This window comes from Coregonus lavaretus, assembly GCF_964263955.1.
Source record: "Coregonus lavaretus genome assembly, chromosome: 15".
Taxonomy (NCBI): domain Eukaryota; kingdom Metazoa; phylum Chordata; class Actinopteri; order Salmoniformes; family Salmonidae; genus Coregonus; species Coregonus lavaretus.
Window position 1 is genome coordinate 6,936,874 of NC_140002.1, and position 22,828 is coordinate 6,959,701.

Sequence of the window (22,828 nt, forward strand, 5' to 3'; positions counted from 1 at the left end):
GGAATGGGAGAAGGTCATGTGGTCTGATGAGACAAAAATTGAGCTTTTTGGTCTAAACTCCACTCGCCGTGTTTGGAGGAAGAAGAAGGATGAGTACAACCCCAAGAACACCATCCCAACCGTGAAGCATGGAGGTGGAAACATCATTCTTTGGGGATGCTTTTCTGCAAAGGGGACAGGACGACTGCACCGTATTGAGGGGAGAATGGATGGGGCCATGCATCGCGAGATCTTGGCCAACAACCTCCTTCCCTCAGTAAGAGCATTGAAGATGGGTCGTGGCTGGGTCTTCCAGCATGACAACGACCCGAAACACACAGCCAGGGCAACTAAGGATTGGCTCCATAAGAAGCATTTCAAGGACATCTCATTTCAAGAACATCTTTGGAGGGAGCTGAAAGTCCGTATTGCCCAGCGACAGCCCCGAAACCAGAAGGATCTGGAGAAGGTCTGTATGGAGGAGTGGGCCAAAATCCCTGCTGCAGTGTGTGCAAACCTGGTCAAGATCTACAGGAAACGTATGATCTCTGTAATTGCAAACAAAGGTTTCTGTACCAAATATTAAGTTCTGCTTTTCTGATGTATCAAATACTTATGTCATGCAATAAAATGCAAATTAATTTCTTTAAAATCATACAATGTGATTTTCTTGATTTTTGTTTTAGATTCCGTCTCTCACAGTTGAAGTGTACCTATGATAAAAATTACAGACCTCTACATGCTTTGTAAGTAGGAAAACCTGCAAAATCGGCAGTGTATCAAATACTTGTTCTCCCCACTGTATGTGTGTGTGTGTGTGTGTGTGTGTGTGTGTGTGTGTGTATGTATAATATTTTATTTTTATTTTTTTTGTGTGTGGAATTTCCATTGTTGGACATAAGACTGTGAAAAAGACCAGGAAATCAGCTCCAAGTGATTTTAATTGAAGAAATCTGTACCCAAGTATTCCCACACATAATAGAGAGACAAGTGATCGTATACAAATGTGAGCAAGGTTTGAAATTATTGTTTTAGTCAAACATATTTGTTTGGGCTTCTTGCAGTCAATTTGCAGTCTACAAATTATTTGTAATTATGTTCCGGCCCCCCGACCATCCGCTCAAGAAAAAATTATCCCTCTGCTGAATCTAGTTGATGATCGCTTGTGTGTCTCTGTCTGTCTGTAGTGTGTGTTCACCTGCGTGCCGTGCGATATTAACAGCCGGCCTCCTCTCTTCCTGTGTGTGTGTCTGAGCAGCTTCCTGGAGACCTAAACAAGATGCACCTAACAGACCACCCCCACAGCCAGGGGATGCACGTGCCGCCCAGCCAATCAGGATGCAGCATCACCAGCGACTCGGGGAGCAGTAGCCTATCAGACATCTACCAGGTAGCCTATACACTTATTTCACCTTTCACAAACTGAGCTGACCGAGTATACCGATAACCTCACCTTTCATAAGCTTTGAAGTTCCATTGTTCTGTTTCAGTAATGCGCCTAGCCTTTTGTTCTCTCAATACTGTATGACTTTGAAGTCAGTCTATGCTTCATTGCTTTCCTGGTGAATGTTCTGTATCTGCTTGCATTTACATTTACATTTAAGTCATTTAGCAGACGCTCTTATCCAGAGCGACTTACAGTTTAGTCACATTATTATTATTTATACCCCCTGTGGGAATCGAACCCACAACCCTGGCGTTGCAAACGCCATGCTCTATCAACTGAGCTACATCCCTGCCGGCCATTCCCTCCCCTACCCTGGACGACGCTGGGCCAATTGCGCGCCGCCCCATGGGTCTCCCGGTCGCGGCCGGCTGCGACAGAGCCTGGATTCGAACCAGGATCTCTAGTGGCACAGCTAGCATTGCGATGCAGTGCCTTAGACCACTGCGCCACTCGGGAGTGATTGTAAAGGAGGAAGGAAGGAAAAGTGCTGACTTCACCTTTTCCCCAGCTCTCTCTCCCCAGCCCTCCCCAAGCTCTCTCCCCAGCCCTTCCCTAGTTCTCTCTCCCCAGCCCTTCCCTAGCTCTCTCTCCCCAGCCCTTCCCTAGCTCTCTCTCCCCAGCCATCCCCTAGCTCTCTCTCCCTAGCCCTCTCTCCCCAGCCCTCCCCTAGCTCTCTCTCCCCAGCCCTCCCCTAGCTCTCTCTCCCCAGCCCTCCCCTAGCTCTCTCTCCCCAGCCCTCCCCTAGCTCTCTCTCCCCAGCCCTCCCCTAGCTCTCTCTCCCCAGCCCTCCCCTAGCTCTCTCTCCCCAGCCCTCCCCTAGCTCTCTCTCCCCAGCCCTCCCCTAGCTCTCTCTCCCCAGCCTTCCCCTAGCTCTCTCTCCCCAGCCTTCCCCTAGCTCTCTCCTCAGCCCTCCCCTAGCTCTCTCTCCCCAGCCCTCCCCTAGCTCTCTCTCCCCAGCCCTCCCCTAGCTCTCTCTCCCCACCCCTCCCCTAGCTCTCTCTCCCCACCCCTCCCCTAGCTCTCTCTCCCCAGCCCTCCCCTAGCTCTCTCTCCCCAGCCCTCCCCTAGCTCTCGCTCCCCAGCCCTCCCCTAGCTCTCTCTCCCCAGCCCTCCCCTAGCTCTCGCTCCCCAGCCCTCCCCTAGCTCTCTCTCCCCAGCCCTCTTGTTGCCCATCCTCATCCCTCTCTTCACGTCTCTCCCCCTGCTTCTCCAGTTCAATGGAACATGTCCTCTCCATCCATCCATCTATCCATCCAGGGTTGCTAATTATAGTGTGTGTTGTTCTAAGGGCCCCTCTCTCCCTCGTGTAGTGTTGTGTGTTAAAGGGCAGGGTACATAGGAAACAGACAGACCTGTCTGGCTCCCAGGACCCCGCTCCCTGCCCTCAGAACCCCCCCCCCCCCCCTCCTCCCCTACCGCATCATTTGCATATACCTCTATATATCTCTAACCCCACTCCCACTCTTACCTTCTCTAACTCCAGTCCACCCCAACCCATACCTTTAACCCAGCCCAACCTCTACCCCACCATTACGCATACCTTCTCTCTCACTTTTGAACCTGTCATACTCAAGGAGTTCCTTGACCTCTCCCACCAACCAGGCTATATCTCCCTGTTCTCTCCTCCTCATGGAGTCACCTGTCATTGATTCAGAAGAGCTCAGTCAGCTGTGTCCAGACGTTTACGTTGACTTGAGTCCAGCAGCTTCTATTTCTGGCAGTTGGTGAGTTTATTTTATAGCTTGACCTCTCGTCGAGCCCTGAGCGGTGAGCTGCCATACCTCCTCTCCTCTCCTCTCCTCTCCTCTCCTCTCCTCTCCTCTCCTCTCCTCTCCTCTCCTCTCCTCTCCTCTGTCTGTCATTTGATGGGATGTCTCTGGCTCAGTCCCCTGTGCAGCCAGCAGGAACTGATGTCCCTGTCAGTTTAGATCTGGACCTGATCTGAGACCTGTGGGCACAAAATGTCTCTCTCTTTCTGTGTCGCTCTGTCTCTCTCTCTCTCTCAGCAGAAAACTAACATGGCGATATCAGCAGTAATGGTTCTCTCTCTCTCATTTACATTTTAGTCATTTAGCAGGCGTGCTTATTCAAAGTGACTTACAATTAGTGCATTAATTTTAAGATAGCTGTGTGAGACAACCACATATTACAGTCGTAGCAAGTACATTTTCCCTTTTCACCCTCTCTCTCTCCCTCCCTCCTCCGCATGCTGAAAGAACAGAGCTGCCCTCCGTCTAACGCCCAGGCAAAAGCACAAGGGATCCAGAGACGAGGCGAGAAAGACACTGATCCTCTCAGGGTTTCACACTGTCTCTGTACAGACAGACTTTCTCAGGGTTTCACAGTCTCTGTTCTGACAGACTTTCTCAGGGTTTCACGCCGTTTCTGTTCAGACATTCTCAGGGTTTTATGCTGTTTCTGGTCAGACAGACTTTCTCAGGGTTTTACGCTGTTTCTGTTCAGACAGACTTTCTCGGGTAACATTTCCTCTGGATGGAAACATTCCTTATTACAATCAATCGCTTATTCCGTCAAGGAAACATCCCATTTGATCCTGTCCACTTCCATTCCTGAAAGCACTGTGGAGTTGAACAGAGCAGTCAGGCAGGTTCAGTCTCTGTTACTGTGTACTAGTGGAGCGAATAGACAGATGGCCTTCAATATTGCTATAGAGACTGGAGAGCTGGTCTCTTAACCTCAGGGTAGTGGGTTCAAATCCCAGTTGATCTGATCCCTCCGTAGCCCTCGGCACCAGTTCATTCCAACCATCTGTCCAAACAGCATGGAAAATATGGGCAGTATGAATAATTAGTGGTGTATGCATAATGCTTAGTGGGTTATGTGTAGAAAAACCAATATATCTGTCACCTCTGCAGGCTACAGAGAGTGAGATGGGTGACGTGGACCTATCGGGGCTACCGGAGGCAGCGGTGGACTCTGAGGAAGAGGAGGAGGAGGATGAAGACCTGGAGAGGACGTCAGACACCCTGCTGGGTAGAGACCTGGTGAGGGAGTGTCTGGAGAAAGACCCGGTGGACCGCAACGATGATGACATCGGTGAGCTGTTACGCGCTTCTCCTCTTTCTTGAATACCCCCTTTACCCTCTGTCTTTCTCTCTCTCTTCCCCCCAACACCTTCCCTCCGTTTCTATAAACACTGAGATCTTCCCTGTTAGTCCCCTTTTTATTTTTGCTGGGCAATCAGCCAGGCCACCTCATTAGAGATGCAAGCCAGGGGTCCTCCTGAGGGGAAGGGGAAGCTGCCTGCCCACACATCAGAGGACCCAGAGAGAGACCTGCCTGCTGGGGGGCTGTGGGACGCCTGGGTTGAAAGGCTTCTTTGCTGTTGGCTTGTTAGGCTGCAGACCCACTGAGATATGAAGGGATGGGCAGGGAGTGTGGTTAGTGTGGCTCCACTACTGCAGGCTGGAGTCAGGTCACCGTGTTCTATGGCACTGGAGAGGTGTGACTAGAGAAGTGGTCACGATCGACTGGTCGATTCCCCAGGCGCCAATGACGTGGATGTCGATTTAAGAGGGGTTGGGTTAAATGTGGAAGACACATTTCAGTTAAATGCATTCAGTTATACAACTGATAAGGTACCCCTTTTCCATTCTCCAAGGCATTTGTAGTCGATCGCCAAACATTTCTGTAAAAAACCCAACGATAAAGGCTTGCCTTCCTAATAATTTTTTATTTGTCTCGCGCTGTTGGCGGTAGGTTCAGCTGCATGAGGCAGAAATAATGAGGTGCGACTTGAGTTTTCGCCATCAGCTGGAAGACTGTGGCCCTTTTTGGTCAGTGTCAGCGGAGGAAAGGGAGAGCGGAGGAAGGTTGCGAGGCGGACCCTCAGGCTGCTGCTCTCTCCCTCCATCAGATGCAGGCACCATCAGTCCAGTGAAATAAAAATAAAAAGCTCATTATTTAAATGTATGCTGACTCAGCTGTGCCTCACAAGTAATACAACAACTGATCTATTACCGGTGCGATCATATAGCCTACCTCAAATTTGTACCATTTTTTTTTTGGGGGGGGGGGGTCAGAAAAACAGCTCAATTCAAGCAAAGCCAATATTTGGTGATCATGTATTGAGCCTATAGCCTACTGCACAAACCTCATTGTGACAGTAATGTTTTTAATAAGTTAATGTTGCATAGGTTTGCGTTTTTATAAGTAATATTTAAAAAAATCTGTGCGGTAGATCTCGTCTTGCATTTTGACTCGGTGATCTTGACTCAGAAAAGGTTGGTGACTGCTGGACTGGAGGCTACATGATAACAGGGTGTAATGCCCCCTCAGGGTGAGAGAGTAGGACGCAGGTGCTACAGTATACACTCATCAGTTACACAGCTGATCAGACCACAGCTGATCAGACCACAGCTGATCAGACCACAGCTGTTCTCTCACTCTCTCCTTTTTCCTCCTTTTTCTTCCTTCAATCTCTGTTACACCGCACCTCTCTCCTTCACTCCTTCCCCTCTCTCTCTTTCCCCCCCATCCAGAACAACTGTTGGAGTTCATGCACCAGCTGCCAGCCTTTGCTAACATGACCATGTCAGTGCGTAGGGACCTGTGTACTGTCATGGTGTTTGAGGTGGTCGAGCAGGGGGGAACCGTCATCCTACAGGACAAACAGGAGGTACGAACCCTAGACTTAGAACATACATACACACACATTCTGTTTCTATGGTACAGACAGACAGGCGGACGGACGGACAAACAACCATTCCACATCACTAGGGCTGACTGTGACGTTACCAGGAAAACGTTTGGGTTGCACCAGATCTTATTTAGGGGCTTCATAGCAAAGGGGGTGAATACATATGCACGCACCACTTTTCCGTTATTTATTTGTACAATTTTTTAAAATGTTTTTCTTTTTTTCATTTCACCGCACCAATTTGGACTATTTTGTGTATGTCCATTGCATGAAATCCAAATAAAAAATCCATTTAAATTACAGGTTGTAATGCAACAAAATAGGAAAAACGCCAAGGGGGATGAATACTTTTGCAAGGCATTGTACGTACATATCCCAACCAGAAGCCATGGATTACAGGCAACATCCGCACTGAGCTAAAGGCTGGAGCTGCCACTTTCCAGGAGCTGGACACTAATCCGGACGCTTATCAGAAATCCCACTACGCCCTCCGACGAACCATCAAACAGGCAAAGTGTCAATACAGGACAAACATCGAATCCTACTATACCGGCTCTGATGCTCGTCGGATGTGGCAGGGCTTGCAAACTACCACGGATTACAAAGGGAAACCCAGCCTCGACCTGCCCAGTAATGAGAGCCTACCGGATGAGCTAAATGTCTTCAATGAGAGCTTCGAGGCTAGCAACACTGAACCATGCATGAGAGCACCAGTTGTTCCAGACGACTGTGTGATCATTCTCTCCGTAGCCAATGTAAGTAAGACCTTTAAACAGATTAACCTTCAGACAGATTACCAGGATGCGTACTTGAGCATGCGCTGACCAACTAGCAAGTTTCTTCACTGACATTTTCAACCTCTCCCTGACCCAGTCTGTAATACCTACATGTGCCCAAGAACACCAAGGTAACCTGTCTAAATGACTATTGCCCCAAAGCACTCACATCTGTAGCCATGAAATGCTTTGAAAGGCTGGTCATAGCTCACATCAAAACCATCATCCCAGACACCCTGGACCTACTCCAATTTGCATACTGCCCCAACAGATCCACAGATGACGCAATCGTTATTGCACTCAACACTGCCCTTTCCCACTTGGACAAAAGGAACACCTTCGTGAGAATGCTGTTCATTGACTACAGCTCAGCATTTAACACCATAGTGCCCTCAAAGCTCATCACTAAGGTAAGGCCCCTGAGACTGACCACCTCCCTCTGCAACTGGATCCTGGACTTCCTGACAGGCCGCCCTCAGGTGGTGAGGGTAGGCAACAACACATCTGCCATGCTGACCCTCAACACGGGGGCCCCTAAGGGGTGCATGCTTAGTCCCTTCCTGTACTCCTAGTTCAACCACGACTGTGTGGCCGCGCACGACTACAACACTATCATGAAGTTTTCTTCGACACGACGGTGGTAGGCCTGATCACCGACGACAATGAGACCGCCTATAGGGAGAAGGTCAGAGACCTGCCAGTGTGGTGCCAGGACAACAACCTCTCCTTAAATGTCAGAAAGACAAAGGAGCTGATCGTGGACTACAGGAAACGGAGGGCTGAGCACGCCCCCATTCTCATCGACAGGGCTGTAGTGTAGCGTGTCAAGAGCTTCAAGTTCTTCTGTGTCCACATCACTAAGGAACTATCATGGTCCAAACACACCAACACAGTCGTGAAGAGGGCACGACAACGCCTCTTCCCCCTCAGGAGACTGAAAAGATTTGGCATGGGTCCTCAGATCCTCACTGTCACTGTTACATTGATGCTGTTGACCCGGATCACTGGTTGCTGCGGAAAAGGAGGAGGTCAAAAGGGGGGTGAGTGTAACCGGTGTGAAATGGCTAGCTAGTTAGCGGTGCGCGCTAGTAGCATTTCAATCGGTGACGTCACTCGCTCTGAGACCTTGAAATAGTTGTTTCCCTTGCTCTGCAAGGGCAGCGGCTTTTGTGGAGTGACGGGTAACGGTGCTTCGAGGGTGACTGTTGTCGATGTGTGCAGTGGGTCCCTGGTTCAAGCCCAGGTAGAGGCGAGGAAAGGGACGGAAGCAACACTGTTACATTAACAAACTATAGTTTTGGCAAGTCGGTTAGGACATCAAAGAGTCAATACAGGACTAAGATTGAATCGTACTACACCGGCGCTGACGCTCGTCGGATGTGGCAGGGCTTGAAAACTATTACAGACCACAAAGGGAAGCACAGCCGCGAGCTGCCCAGTGACACAAGACTTCCAGACCAGCTAAACCACTTCTATGCTCGCTTCGAGGCAAGCAACACTGAAGCATGCATGAGAGCACCAGCTGTTCCGGATGACTATGTGATCACGCTCTCCATAGCCGATGTGAGTAAGACTTTTAAGCAGGTCAACATTCACAAGGCCGCAGGGCCAGACGGATTAACAGGACGTGTACTCCGAGCATGTGCTGACCAACTGGCAAGTGTCTTCACTGACATTTTCAACATGTCCCTGACTGAGTCTGTAATACCAACATGTTTCAAGCAGACCACCATAGTCCCCGTGCCCAAGGACTCTAAGATAACCTGCCTAAATGACTACCGACCCGTAGCACTGACGTATGTAGCCATGAAGTGCTTTGAAAGGCTGGTCATGGCTCACATCAACACCATTATCCCAGAAACCCTAGACCCACTCCAATTTGCATACCGCCCCAACAGATCCACAGATGATGCAATCTCTATTGCACTCCACACTGCCCTTTCCCACCTGGACAAGAGGAACACCTACGTGAGAATGCTATTCATTGACTACAGCTCAGCATTCAACACCATAGTGCCCTCAAAGCTCATCACTAAGCTAAGGATCCTGGGACTAAACACCTCCCTCTGCAACTGGATCCTGGACTTCCTGACGGGCCGCCCCCAGGTGGTAAGGGTAGGTAACAACACATCTGCCACACTGATCCTCAACACGGGGGCCCCTCAGGGGTGCATGCTCAGACCCCTCCTGTACTCCCTGTTCACCCATGACTGCATGGCCAGGCACGACTCCAACACCATTATTAAGTTTGCCGACGACACAACAGTGGTAGGCCTGATTACCGACAACGATGAGACAGCCTATAGGGAGGAGGTCAGAGACCTGGCCGTGTGGTGCCAGGATAACAACCTCTCCCTCAACGTGACCAAGACAAAGGAGATGATTGTGGACTACAGGAAAAAAAAGAAGACTGAGCACGCCCCCATTCTCATCGACGGGGCTGTAGTGGAACGGGTTGAGAGCTTCAAGTTCCTTGGTGTCCACATCACCAACAAACTATCATGGTCCAAACACACCAAGACAGTCGTGAAGAGGGCACAACAAAGCCTATTCCCCCTCAGGAGACTGAAAAGATTTGGCATGGGTCCTCAGATCCTCAAAAGATTATACAGCTGCACCATCGAGAGCATCCTGACTGGTTGCATCACCGCCTGGTATGGCAACTGCTTGGCCTCCGACCGCAAGGCACTACAGAGGGTAGTGCGTACGGCCCAGTACATCACTGGGGCCAAGCTTCCTGCCATCCAGGACCTCTATACCAGGCGGTGTCAGAGGAAGGCCCTCAAAATTGTCAAAGACTCCAGCCACCCTAGTCATAGACTGTTCTCTCTGCTACCTCACGGCAAGCGGTACCGGAGTGCCAAGTCTAGGTCCAAAAGACTTCTCAACAGCATCTACCCCCGAGCCATAAGACTCCTGAACAGCTAATCATGGCTACCCGGACTATTTGCACTGCCTCCCCACCCCATCTTTTTACGCAGCTGCTACTCTGTTAATTATTTATGCATAGTCACTTTAACTCTACCCACATGTACATATTACTTCAACTACCTCAACTAGCCGGTGCCCCCGCACATTGACTCTGCACCGGTACCCCCCTGTATATATATAGCCTCCCTACTGTTATTTTATTTTACTTCTGCTCTTTTTTTCTCAACACTTTTTTGTTGTTTTATTCTACTTTTTTATTAAAAATAAATGGTTAAGGGCTGTAAGTAAGTATTTCACTGTAATGTCTGCACCTGTTGTATTCGGCGCATGTGGCCAATACAATTTGATTTGATTTGATCTACTTTGTGCATGAGACAAGTAATTTTGTTTACAGACAGATTATTTCACATATAATTCACTGTATCACAATTCCAGTGGGTCAGAAGTTTACATACACTAAGTTGACTATAACTTTAAACAGCTTGGAAAATTCCAGAAAATGAATCTTTAGAAGCTTCTGATAGGCTAAATGACATCATTTGAGTCAATTGGAGGTGTTCCTGTGGATGTATTTCAAGGCCTACCTTCAAACTCAGTGCCTCTTTGCTTGACATCATGGGAAAATCAAAATAAATCAGCCAAGACCTGAGAAAGAAAATTGTAGACCTCCACAAGTCTGGTTCATCCTTGGGAGCAATTTCCAAGCGCCTGAAGGTACCATGTTCATCTGTACAAACAATAGTATGCAAGTATAAACACCATAGGACCACGCAGCCGTCATACCGCTCAGGAAGGAGATGCGTTCTGTGTCCTAGAGATGAACGTACTTTGGTGCGAAAAGTGCATATCAATCCCAGAATAACAGCAAAGGACCTTGTGAAGATGCTGGAGGAAACAGGTACAAAACTATCTATATCCACAGTAAAACGAGTCCTATATCGACATAACCTAAAAGGCCGCTCAGCAAGGAAGAAGACACTGCTCCAAAACCGCCATAAAAAAGCCACACTACGGTTTGCAACTGCACATGGGGACAAAGATCGTACTTTTTGGAGAAATGTCCTCTGGTCTGATGAAACAAAAATAGAACTGTTTGGCCATAATGACCATCGTTATGTTTGGAGGAAAAAGGGGATGGCTTGCAAGCCGAAGAACACCATACCAACCGTGAAGCACGGGGTTGGCAGCATCATGCTGTGGGGGTGCTTTGCTGCAGGAGGGACTGGGGCACTTCACAAAATAGATGGCATCATGTGGAAGGAAAATTATGTGGATATATTGACAACAGCCAAGGTATTGAAGTGGCCATCACAAAGCCCTGACCTCAATCCTATAGAAAATGTGTGGGCAGAACTGAAAAGGCGTGTGCGAGCAAGGAGGCCTACAAACCTGACTCAGTTACACCAGCTCTGTCAGGAGGAATGGGCCAAAATTCACCCAACTTATTGTGGGAAGCTTGTGGAAGGCTACCCGAAACGTTTGATCCAAGTTAAACAATTTAAAGGCAATGCTACCAAATACTAATTGAGTGTATGTAAACTTCTGACCCACTGGGAATGTGATGAAATAAATAAAAGCTGAAATAAATAATTCTCTCTACTATTATTCTGACATTTCACATTCTTAAAATAAAGTGGTGATCCTAACTGACCTAAAACAGGGAATTTTTACTAGGATTAAATGTCAGGAATTGTAAAAAACTGAGTTTAAATGTATTTGGCTAAGGTATATGTAAACTTTCGACTTCAACTGTATGTCCAGTACATAAAGGCAGGGTACAGTGACTAGGCATCAGGAGAGTCAAATAAACAACAGAGTAGCAGCAGCAAATGATGAGTGTAAAAGTGTGTGTGTGTGCGCGTATGTAGTGAATGTGTGTGGGTTTTGTGTGGTAGTGTGTGTTTATATAGCCTAGTGACTCAGACTGAGTCATAGACTGTTCTCTCTGCTACCGCACGGCAAGCAGTACCAGATCGCCAAGTCTGGGACCAAAAGGCTCCTGAGAAGCTTCTTCCCCCAAGCCATAAGATTACTGAACAGTTAATCAAATGGCTACCCTGACTACTTGCATTGACCCCCTTTTTTATTTGCACTGACTCTCTTGCACCCGCTCTATACACAATCACTGAACTCAACCCACACACTCACACATACTACACTGACACTCCAACACACTACATACGCTCACACACATAAAACACACAGAGATGCATATTGACGCAACTCACACACTCACCCATAGGCACACTTTCACACTCTTTCACACTCTTCACATACGCTGCTGCTACTCTGTTTATTATCTATCCTGATTGCCTAGTACATTTTACCCCAACATACAGTACCAGTCAAAAGTTTGGACACACCTACTCATTCAAGTGTTTTTCTTTGTTTTTACTATTTTGTATAATAATAGTGAAGACATCAAAACTATAAAATAACACATATGGAATCATGTAGTAACCAAAAAAGATTCTTCAAATAGCCACCCTTTGCCTTGATGACAGCTTTGCACACTCTTGGCATTCTCTCAACCAGCTTCACCTGGAATGATTTTCCAACAGTTTTGAAAGAGTTCCTACATATGCTGAGCACTTGTTGGCTGCTTTTCCTTCACTCTACGGTCCGACTCATCCCAAACCATCTCAATTTGGTTGAGGTCGGGGGATTGTGGAGGCCAGGTCATCTGATGCAGCACCCCATCACTCTCCTTCTTGGTCAAATAGCCCTTACACAGCCTGGAGGTGTGTTGGGTCATTATCCTGTTGAAAAATAAATGATAGTCCCACTAAGCCCAAACCAGATGGGATGTCGTATCGCTGCAGAATGCTGTGGTAGCCATGCTGGTTAAGTGTGCCTTAAATTCTAAATAAATCACAGACAGTGTCACCAGCAAAGCACCCCCACACCATAACACCACCTCCATGCTTTACGGTGGGAAATACACATGCGGAGATCATCCGTTCACCCACATCGTGTCTCACAAAGAAACGGCGGTTTGAACCAAAAATCTCAAATTTAGACTCCAGACCAAAGGACACATTTCCACCGGTCTAATGTCCATTGCTCGTGTTTCTTGGCCCAAGCAAGTCTCATCTTCTAATTGGTGTCCTTTAGTAGTTTCTTTGCATCAATTCAACCATGAAGGCCTGATTCACACAGTCCCCTCTGAACAGTTGATGTTGAGATGTGTCTGTTACTTGAACTCAGTGAAGCATTTATTTGGGCTGCAATTTCTCAGGCTGGTACCTCAAAATAACTTATCCTCTGCAGCAGAGGTAACTCTGGGTCTTCCATTCCTGTGACGGTCCTCATGAGAGCCAGTTTCATCATAGCGCATTATGGTTTTTGCGACTGCACTTGAAGAAACGTTCAAAGTTCTTGACATTTTCGGTATTGACTGACCTTCATGTCTTAAAGTCATGATGAACTGTCGTTTCACTTTGCTTATTTTAGCTTTTCTTGCCATAATATGGACTTGGTATTTTACCAAATAGGGCTATCTTCTGTTTACCCCCCCACACCTTGTCACAACACAACTGATTTGGCTCAAACGCATTAAGAAGGAAAGAAATTCCACAAATTAACTTTTAAGAAGGCACAACTGTTAATTGAAATGCATTCCAGTGGACTACCTCATGAAGCTGGTTGAGAGAATGCCAAGAGTGTGCAAAGCTGTCATCAAGGCAAAGGGTGGCTTTTTGAAGAATCTCAAATATAAAATATATTTTGATTTGTTTAACACTTTTTTGGTTACTACATGATTCCATATGTGTTATTTCGTAGTTGTGATGTCTTCACTATTATTCTACAATGTAAAAAAAATATAAAAATAAAGAAAAACCCTTGAATGAGTAGGTGTCCAAACTTTTGACTGGAAGTGTACATGTACATATTACCTTCACTACCTTGTCCCCTGCACATTGACTGAGTACCGGTACTCCTTTTATATAGTCTCATTATCGTTATTTTATTGTGCTACTATTTCCTTTTTTATTTTTTACTTTTGAACTGCGTTGTTGGGAAAGGGTTCGTAAGTCAGCGTTTCACAGTAAAGTCTACACCTGTTGTAATCGGCGAATAACGATTTGATTTGAGTTTTTCCTGGTCTGGATAACGTGCTCAGGAAAAACACCATATCTCATCCTGTAGCCACGGCCTTCATCTCCCAATGAATGGGCTGTATGTAGCCAACTGCCCAAGTTAACTCTGTTCAAAGCTAGGCAGGAAACTTGCTGCAGAGCAGCAACAGTCAATGATTTACAGAACTGGAGGACTTCTTCTATTCACTCAAGCTCCGTATACCACATACAGAGACACGTTATAATACCAGGCATCAATGATTATTTTGAGTGAAGGTCCATAAAAGCATCTCTATTATGAAGGCCAGCCAGTCAGTCAGTGTCAGCCATTCATTCGCTGTTGTTGTGATGTGTTTGGCGTTGCTGCTTATGTCATCATTGTGCAACCTCCCCAGCTGGACCTGTGGTATGTGATCCTAAACGGGGGGGTGGAGATCGGCCACCCAGACAGCCGCATGGAGACCCTCTGCATGGGCAACAGCTTCGGTATCTCCCCCTCCCTGGACAAGCAGTACATGAGCGGAGTGGTGCGCACCAAGGGGGATGACTGCCAGGTGAGATACTATCCTCTCATTGAGATCAGTGCTTTTGGGCCGACTCCCAAATGACACCCTATTCCCTATACAGTGTACTTTGGGCCCTGGTCAAAAATAGTGCGCTATATCAGGAGTAGTGTACCATTTGGGATGCATACCTACTAATTTCACTGTGAATGGCCACTCGAGTCGGAACGGCCCACTCAACCTCTTGTCAGACTGCTATTATAACTATAATTATACTGAGCAAGGAGCAGCCTCTGAGAGAAATACAATTGGAACTTTTCATTCCCTTTTGACATCGGGTTGGAAGATGAATATGACAATGTTCTTGTATTCCTTGCAAATATAGGGAGTAGTTGTGTAAATGGTCTTGTGTTGGTATCTATGGTGTTGATTTTCACCAGTAAAGCAGGACTAGGTTGAAGAGCTGTTGCTTAGTCATATGGAACCTGGTCTTGATGTAGATATGGGAGGCAGCAGTAGTAGGAGTAGCCTGCTGCTCCATAAGTGGTTTTGAGCTCTCTCGCTCTCGCTCTTTCTGTTAGTAACCAGTTTCTACCCAGACCTGATTGGTTCCTTAAAGAGCTCCTTTATCAGAAACACTGTTTCCTGTCCCTGTTTCAGAGCCTGAACAACAGCTCAGTGAGACAGCAGAGAGGTGAACGCTAGCCAGGGGAGTGTAGCTTGACCATTCAGCCAGGTGATGTGAACTAGGGGAGTGTAGCAGGTCTGTTAGCCAAGATAGCATACTGTGGCTAGTGTTTATTATCATAGCTGGGCCAGTTGCCAAGGGAGTATAGCTAGTCTGTTAGCTTGTACACTAGCATAACTGGACTAGTAGCTAGGGGAGTGTGGGTGGACCATTAGTGCAAGCCCCCAGCCATGCCTTTCTCCTGCTCCATGGACTGCTCCATTCTACTGTTTGAGTACCCAGCTCTGGTGCAGAGCAACAGGCTCCTGTATTATAAGTTCACCCGCTGTCCCCATGTCATTGTTGAGCAGTTTGTGTGCATCGCCCAAGAGGACTACTGGCGGATTCTCAACCATGTGGAGAAAAACACTCACAAGGTGGAGGAGGAGGGAGAGATCGTCATGGTGAAGGAGCATCGCGAGCTGGACCGCAGCGGCACCAGGAAGGGACACATCGTCATCAAGGTGAGGCAGGAAGTGTAGGAGTTAATGGGACTGTTTCCCAGACACAGATTAGGCCTACCCTTGTCCTGCACTGATGGTGAAGTTCCATTGTCCAGGTCTAGGCTTAGGGTGTAATCTGTCTGGGAAACCGGTCTAAATGGTTTGTATGTGTGCACTGCCTTGACTACCTGGCTAAGACTACCACCGTGTTATACTATTGCTCCTGTAGACACTTTTTTTTTTTTTTTTTGCATGCGTGCTTGCTTGCTATGGTCCAACCCATTGATCTGTAAACAGCCAGCTATTGATCTGCTAATGGACTAGACTGATTCCCTTGTCTTCATCTCCTAAGATGCCTCTGCTCCCCCTAACAGCTACAGTATAAATGGGTTGCTGCTGGTCTGAGTACTGATCCTCACTTTTGGATTCTCTTGTCTTTAAATTGTTTGATAACTGCCTGCTTTAGTTTCTCTTCCTCTAAAATCACACTCGCTTCCCATAGCGATATATTTTTGTCAGGTGACCTGCAACCTCACACAACAAGGTTTGCTTTGAATAAGTGCCATCCTTTCACTCAGTTAAATTTTTTATTTTGTCATTTTTCTAAATAGTTGTCCAAAATGATTCGGGCTCCTTGGTGATAAGGCTGTCTTAATTGCCCCTTGGGGGACTAATAAAGTTGTATTAAAATTAATTGACAGTTGGAATGCAGTCGTGATTGATTTCTGTTTGTCTATCCACTCAGGGCACCCCAGAGCGTCTGATCATGCACCTGGTGGAGGAGCCGTCAGTGGTGGACCCCACCTACATCGAAGACTTCCTCCTCACCTACCGCACCTTCCTCTCCAGCCCCATGGAGGTCGGCAAGAAGCTGCTCGAGTGGTTCAAAGTCGACAGCCTCAGAGACACGGTGTGTACAGTACTGTGTGTGTGTGTGTCTGCTTCTTTGTGTGAAGCATGGGTGTACTACACAGTAATCAATACAACTTCTGCTAGGTCAGCGGTCTTGGGTGTAAGGGGGATTTGTCCAGTGGAGATACTCTCATAACTGATTTAACATAAGATTAGTCTTGTGCTGTCAATAGTCTTATGGAGATATCATTTGGTGTGTAATCATTCTTCCTCTTAAAGGGGGACCCATCCCCTCAGAGAGAGAGAGAGTTGCTGTTTGTAGCTCTGTCTGTGCTGTGGTTGCAGCATTGTGAGCCAAGATGGCCTTTCCTTAGATTAGAACAATACTACACTTATATTTTCAGTCACTGCATTTCCGGACCCTTGCGGTTCAAAGAACTGCAAGGGTTCTGCAAGGGTCCTTCACCTCTATGATATCTTTAGCCTCAGCTAAAGTTGAATGTTTGATGGTTGAAGCTTGCTGACATTTTTTGGAAAATGTACAGGATGCTCTTTGAAGCTTTTTGAATAAGCTTTGACGGCCTTGTGTTTCCCTGTGCAGGTGACACGGATAGTGTTGTTATGGGTGAACAATCATTTCAACGACTTTGAAGGCGACCCGGCCATGACGCAGTTCCTTGAAGACTTTGAAAAGCTGCTAGAAACCACAGTGAGATCACCTTTCCTATATTGTGTCTGTACTAATTGTGCGTCCCTAATAGCACCCTATTCCCTGTATAGTGCAACACTTTTGACCAGAGGACTATGAGCCCTGGTTGAAGGTAGTGCACTATATAATGAATAGGGTGCCATTTTGGGTGCAACATAATGTACGTTAACCTGAAGTTCACACCTTCACTAAACTAAAGTCTCATCACTCTGTGGTCAGACAGACATATGATCCTCTGTCTGTGGTTGAACATCTATTACCAGATCTGTTAGCCAGGTCAGTTGAGTGAGTGGGTGTTGAAACCTGATCTGTTCCTGTAGAAAATGAATGGTCACCTGCGGCTGCTGAACATAGCGTGTGCAGCCAAGGCCAAGTGGAGGCAGATCACCCTGCAGAAACCTTCCAGGGAGTCCCCGCTCTACTTCAGCCTGCATGGCGGCAGCGAAAGGGGCTTCGGCATCTTCGTGGAGTCAGTGGAGGAGGGCAGCAAGGCCGCCGAGGCAGGACTCAAACGGGGAGACCAGGTAAGAGAAGTGCTTATTATTGTATTTTTTTCCTGAGTTGCTTTTGCATTTTGAAGTTCATGTTTTTATTCCATACATTTCATACTTTTTAGATTGCTGTTCAGATGCACTTTATGGTTAGTTCAGTAACAAGTACAGTTGACTCGAAACTCTCTGTTTTCCTCCTTGAGATAATGGAGATCAATGGTCAGAACTTTGAGAACATCTCCTACACCAAAGCTATGGACTTCCTGAGGAACAACACACACCTCTCCCTCACAGTCAAGACCAACATCTTCGGTTAGTACAATCTGTCCTCTTACCAAAGATAGGATTATTTAATTAATGATGCCGGACCATCTGAAATTAAAATGACCGATGTCAACAGTAGTCTGTACCTGTGTCTTGTATTTGGTAGCAAAATTCATGTAACTTTCCCAAGTCTTCCAACCATGAGTCCTGGAAATGTTGGGATAGTTACCAGGAATTTGCATTCCAATACAGCTCTCCCCCCCCCCCCCCTAGTTCTGTGACTCAGTCTTGTCATTCACCCACTTTCCCTCCTCTCCTCTCCCAAGTGTTCAAAGAGCTGCTGAGCCGGATCGTACACGAGAAGATGAACATGAGTCCCCACATCCCCAAGATCCAGGAGAAGAAGGGTAACCGCTTCTCCATCCCAGACCTGCCTGGAGACATGGAGTTCCCCACAGACCACAAGGCCACCAAGAAAATGAAGGCCAACACCGTGTCTGGAGGACGGAACAAGATCAGGAAAATGCTGGAGAAGACCCGCTTCAGCATCCTACCACCCAAACCCTTCAGGTAGGCACAATAACACTACAGTATCCTACCACCCAAACCCTTCAGGTAGGCACAATAACACTACTGTATCCTACCACCCAAACCCTTCAGGTAGGCACAATAACACTACTGTATCCTACCACCCAAACCCTTCAGGTAGGCACAATAACACTACTGTATCCTACCACCCAAACCCTTCAGGTAGGCACAATAACACTACAGTATCCTACCACCCAAACCCTTCAGGTAGGCACAATAACACTACTGTATCCTACCACCCAAACCCTTCAGGTAGGCACAATAACACTACAGTATCCTACCACCCAAACCCTTCAGGTAGGCACAATAACACTATAGTATCCTACCACCCAAACCCTTCAGGTAGGCACAATAACACTATAGTATCCTACCACCCAAACCCTTCAGGTAGGCACAATAACACTATAGTATCCTACCACCCAAACCCTTCAGGTAGGCACAATAACACTACTGTATCCTACCTAGGGCTGGGAATTGCCAGAGACCTCACGATACGATATCACGATACTTAGGTGCCGATACGAAATGCATTGTGATTCTTACGATTCTTTATGTATTGCGATTTGACACTGTGATTTTATTGCAATTTGATGTTCCAAACACCATGTCTGCTGCGAAGGGACAAGAGACAGCCATGGGTGGAAAAAGTGTAATTTACTGTAGTTACTCGCCATTTCATAAAACCATTTATCATCATCAAGCCGTTGATCTGCCATAGCCAACCAAGAACTGTATCTAAATCACAAGGCTTTAATTATTTATTTTGTATTCTGTTTACTCTGAGAGGAGTTAAAGAAAGTGGAGATGAAAGAGACTGATTCGGGAGCACCAGGCTTCATCAGTAGTCTGTTATGGACTGACGCTGTGATAGAAAGTGGTAGTACCGCACCGCAGGGATGCTAGTAGCTAGTGGCTATGGTAAACTTAATCAACAGCTTCATTTGTGGTTGTTCTTAGTGCTAAGGTAGTTAAGTCAGTATGATTTAAGACATCAGTCACTTCTGATGGATGGCTTTATGCTGTCGTCTCAATAGGCTGCTGATGAGATGGAACATGTCCTCTTTGCTCTACCAAATACTTCTGACCAGGGCCCATAGGGAATAGTGTACCATTTGGGGCACATGCTTAGTTTAGTAAACAGTGGTGAAGACAGTACAGGGCAAGCGCAGGTCTTTATTCCACTGACTGGTGGGATAATTGAGTCATGAGCCTTTTCTGATGCCAAGAGGAAGGTCAGGTCAGGGAAGTAGGCTACTCTCTCCAGTCTGCAGTATTCTACAGTAAGACAATCTGAGGACTACCTGGCTTTGCTGCTGTTGACTACCTGGCTTTGCTGCTGTTGACCAACCAGCGGATTTACTGGGATTCCATTGGCAGCCAATAGACTAGGTAGTTTGAGCTGGACACAGGTGGTGGTGATTTGGTGAGATGACTACAAGGGATAGCCAGGGTATGTGTCATCTCTTCAGCTCGACTTCTTATACTCATCTTCATTTAAAAGTGTTTAAGTAGATATACCGGCTGTTTGTCAAAAGTAGACAGTGTCCCGGGGCTTTCCTGATGAAGACAGTGGCAATGTATGAATGTATATTAGAGGCTTTAAAAAATATATATACACCATCAGTCAAAAGTTTGGACACACCTACTCGTTCAACGGTTTTCTTTATTTTTACTATTTTTTACATTGTAGAATAATAGTGAAGACATCAAAACTATGAAATAACACATGGAATCATGTAGTAACCAAAAAAGTGTTAAACAAATCCAAATATATTTTATTTTTGCGATTCTTCAAATAGCCACCCTTTGCCTTGTTGACAGCTTTGCACACTCTTGGCATTCTCTCAACCAGCTTCACCTGGAATGCTTTTCCAAAAGTCTTGAAGTAGTTCCCACATATGCTGAGGACTTGTTGGCTGCTTTTCCATCACTCTGCGGACCGACTCATCCCAAACCATCTAACTTGGGTTGAGGTCGGGGAATTGTGGTGGCCAGGTCATCTGATGCAGCACTCCATCACTCTCCTTCTTGGTAAAATAGCCCTTACACAGCCTGGAGGTGTGTTGGGTCATTGTCCTGTTGAAAAACAAATGATAATCCCACTAACCAGATTGGATGGCGTATCGCTGCAGAATGCTGTGGTAGCCATGCTGGTTAAGTGTGCCTTGACTTCTAAATAAATCACAGACAGTGTCACCAGCAAAGCACCCCCACACCATAACACCTCCTCCTCCATGCTTTACGGTGGGAAATACACATGCGGAGATCATCCGTTCACCCACACCACGTCTCACAAAGACACGGCGGTTGGAACCAAAAATCTCAAATTTGGACTCCAGACCTAAGGACAAATTTCCACCGGTCTAATGTCCATTGCTCGTGTTTCTTGGCCCAAGCAAGTATCTTCTTCTTATTGGTGTCCTTTAGTAGTAGTTTCTTTGCAGCAATCGACCATGAATGCCTGATTCACTCAGTCTCCTCTGAACAGTAGATGTTGAGATGTGTCTGTTACTTGAACTCTGTGAAGCATTTATTTGGGCTGCAATTTCTGAGGCTGGTAACTCTAATGAACTTTTCCTTTGCAGCAGAGGTAACTCTGGGTCTTCCATTCCTGTGGCAGTCCTCATGAGAGCCAGTTTCATCATAGCGCTTGATAGTTTTTACGACTGCACTTGAAGAAACTTTAAAAGTTCTTGAAATGTTCCGTATTGACTGACCTTCATGTCTTAAAGTAATGATGGACTGTTGTTTCTCTTTGCTTATTTGAGCTGTTCTTGCCATAATATAGACTTGGTATTTTACCAAATAGGGCTATATTCTGTATACCCCCTACCTTGTCACAACACAACTGATTGGCTCAAACGCATTAAGAAGGAAAGAAATTCCACAAATTAACTTTTTAAGAAGGCACACCTGTTAATTGAAATGCATTCCAGGTCTCTAACTCATGAAGCTGGTTGAGAGAATGCCAAGAGTGTGAAAAGCTGTCAACAAGGCAAAGGGTGGCTATTTGAAGAATCTGAAATATAAAATATATTTTGATTTGTTTAACCTCTTAAGGATCAGACCCTTTTTTCTGACTTAAATACCCAAATATAACTGCCTGTAGCTCAGGACCTGAAGCAAGGCTATGCATATTCTTGATACCATTTGAAAGGAAACACTTTGAAGTTTGTGGAAATGTGAAATTAATGTCGGAAAATATAACACATTAGTTCTGGAAAAGATAATACAAAAAAATATGCATTCGTTTTTTTGTTCCATCTTTGAAATGCAAGAGAAAGGCCACAATATAATATTGCAGTGTAGGCGCAATTTAGATTTTGGCCACTAGATGGCAGCTGTGTGTGTGCAACGTTTCAGATTGATCCAGTGAAGCATTGCAATACTGCACTATTTTATATCAAGTCTGCCCAAATGTGCCGAATTGGTCAATTGATACATTTTCAAGTACATAACTATAGAGAACATACAAAAATGATATGGTAATACAAAATGTAAGTTTACACACTCCCAGGAATGTCATACATGATGGATCATTCGCTTATACACTAACTTTCAGACATCTAGATGGCCGGGCGGGGTGGGTGTGGAGCCAGAGACAGCAGGGGTTCAAACTGTAGAACCCAGTTCCTACATTTGAATATAAAAATTGATTTTTTTTAAACAAAACTATGCTACATTTTATCTCTGGGATCCTTAGGATGACAAATCAGAGCAAGAATACTGAATGTAAGTACATTATTTACCTTCAGAGGTGAATGTATCAAACCAGTTGTCGTGATACGTTTTTTGTTGTTGTGCACTCTCCTCAAACAATAGCATGGTATTTTTTCACTGTAATAGCAACTGTAAATTGGACATTGCACTTAGATTAACAAGAATTTAAGCTTTCTGCCCTTAAAAGACATGTCTATGTCCTGGAAAGTTTGCTGTTACTTACAACTGTCATTCTAATCACATTAGCGCACGTTAGCTCAACCGTCCCGTATATGGGACACCGATCCCGTAAAGGTTAACACTTTTTTTGGTTCCTACATGATTCCATATGTGTTATTTCATAGTTTTGATGTCTTCACTATTATTCTACAATGTAGAAAATAGTAAAAATAAAGAAAAACCCTTGAATGAGTAAGTGTGGCCAAACTTTTGACTGGTACTGTATATTTGATTAATGTGACGATGTTGGTTACGTCAGTGACGATTGGTTCAACTAAATCAGCGTATTTGTTTTTCGATACTTTTAATGTCTGCCCATGTGCTTCTGACTGTGACGTGCCGATGCATGTACTGTGTGTCTACTGTGTGTCTACTGTGTGGATACGGTGTGGATACGGTGGCCGTGCCCCCTTGTCTCCTCATTGTCTGTTTTGTTGTCT

General features: G+C 45.9%; 1 protein-coding gene across 1 annotated transcript in view; it reads left to right on the top strand.

Annotated features, from left to right (window-relative positions):
* The first annotated feature begins 1,230 nt into the window (after window positions 1–1,230).
* LOC311142054 (rap guanine nucleotide exchange factor 6-like) overlaps window positions 1,231–22,828 on the top strand; it is a 54,855-nt gene continuing 33,257 nt past the window's right edge. The window contains exons 1-10 of the mRNA XM_084177604.1: window positions 1,231–1,369; window positions 4,303–4,483; window positions 5,929–6,065; window positions 14,268–14,426; window positions 15,414–15,566; window positions 16,291–16,455; window positions 16,999–17,106; window positions 17,427–17,630; window positions 17,801–17,909; window positions 18,188–18,431. Of these exons, the coding sequence (XP_084033730.1) occupies window positions 1,259–1,369; window positions 4,303–4,483; window positions 5,929–6,065; window positions 14,268–14,426; window positions 15,414–15,566; window positions 16,291–16,455; window positions 16,999–17,106; window positions 17,427–17,630; window positions 17,801–17,909; window positions 18,188–18,431 (1,571 nt within the window). The 5' untranslated portion in view covers window positions 1,231–1,258. The remainder of the gene's footprint in view (window positions 1,370–4,302; window positions 4,484–5,928; window positions 6,066–14,267; window positions 14,427–15,413; window positions 15,567–16,290; window positions 16,456–16,998; window positions 17,107–17,426; window positions 17,631–17,800; window positions 17,910–18,187; window positions 18,432–22,828) is intronic.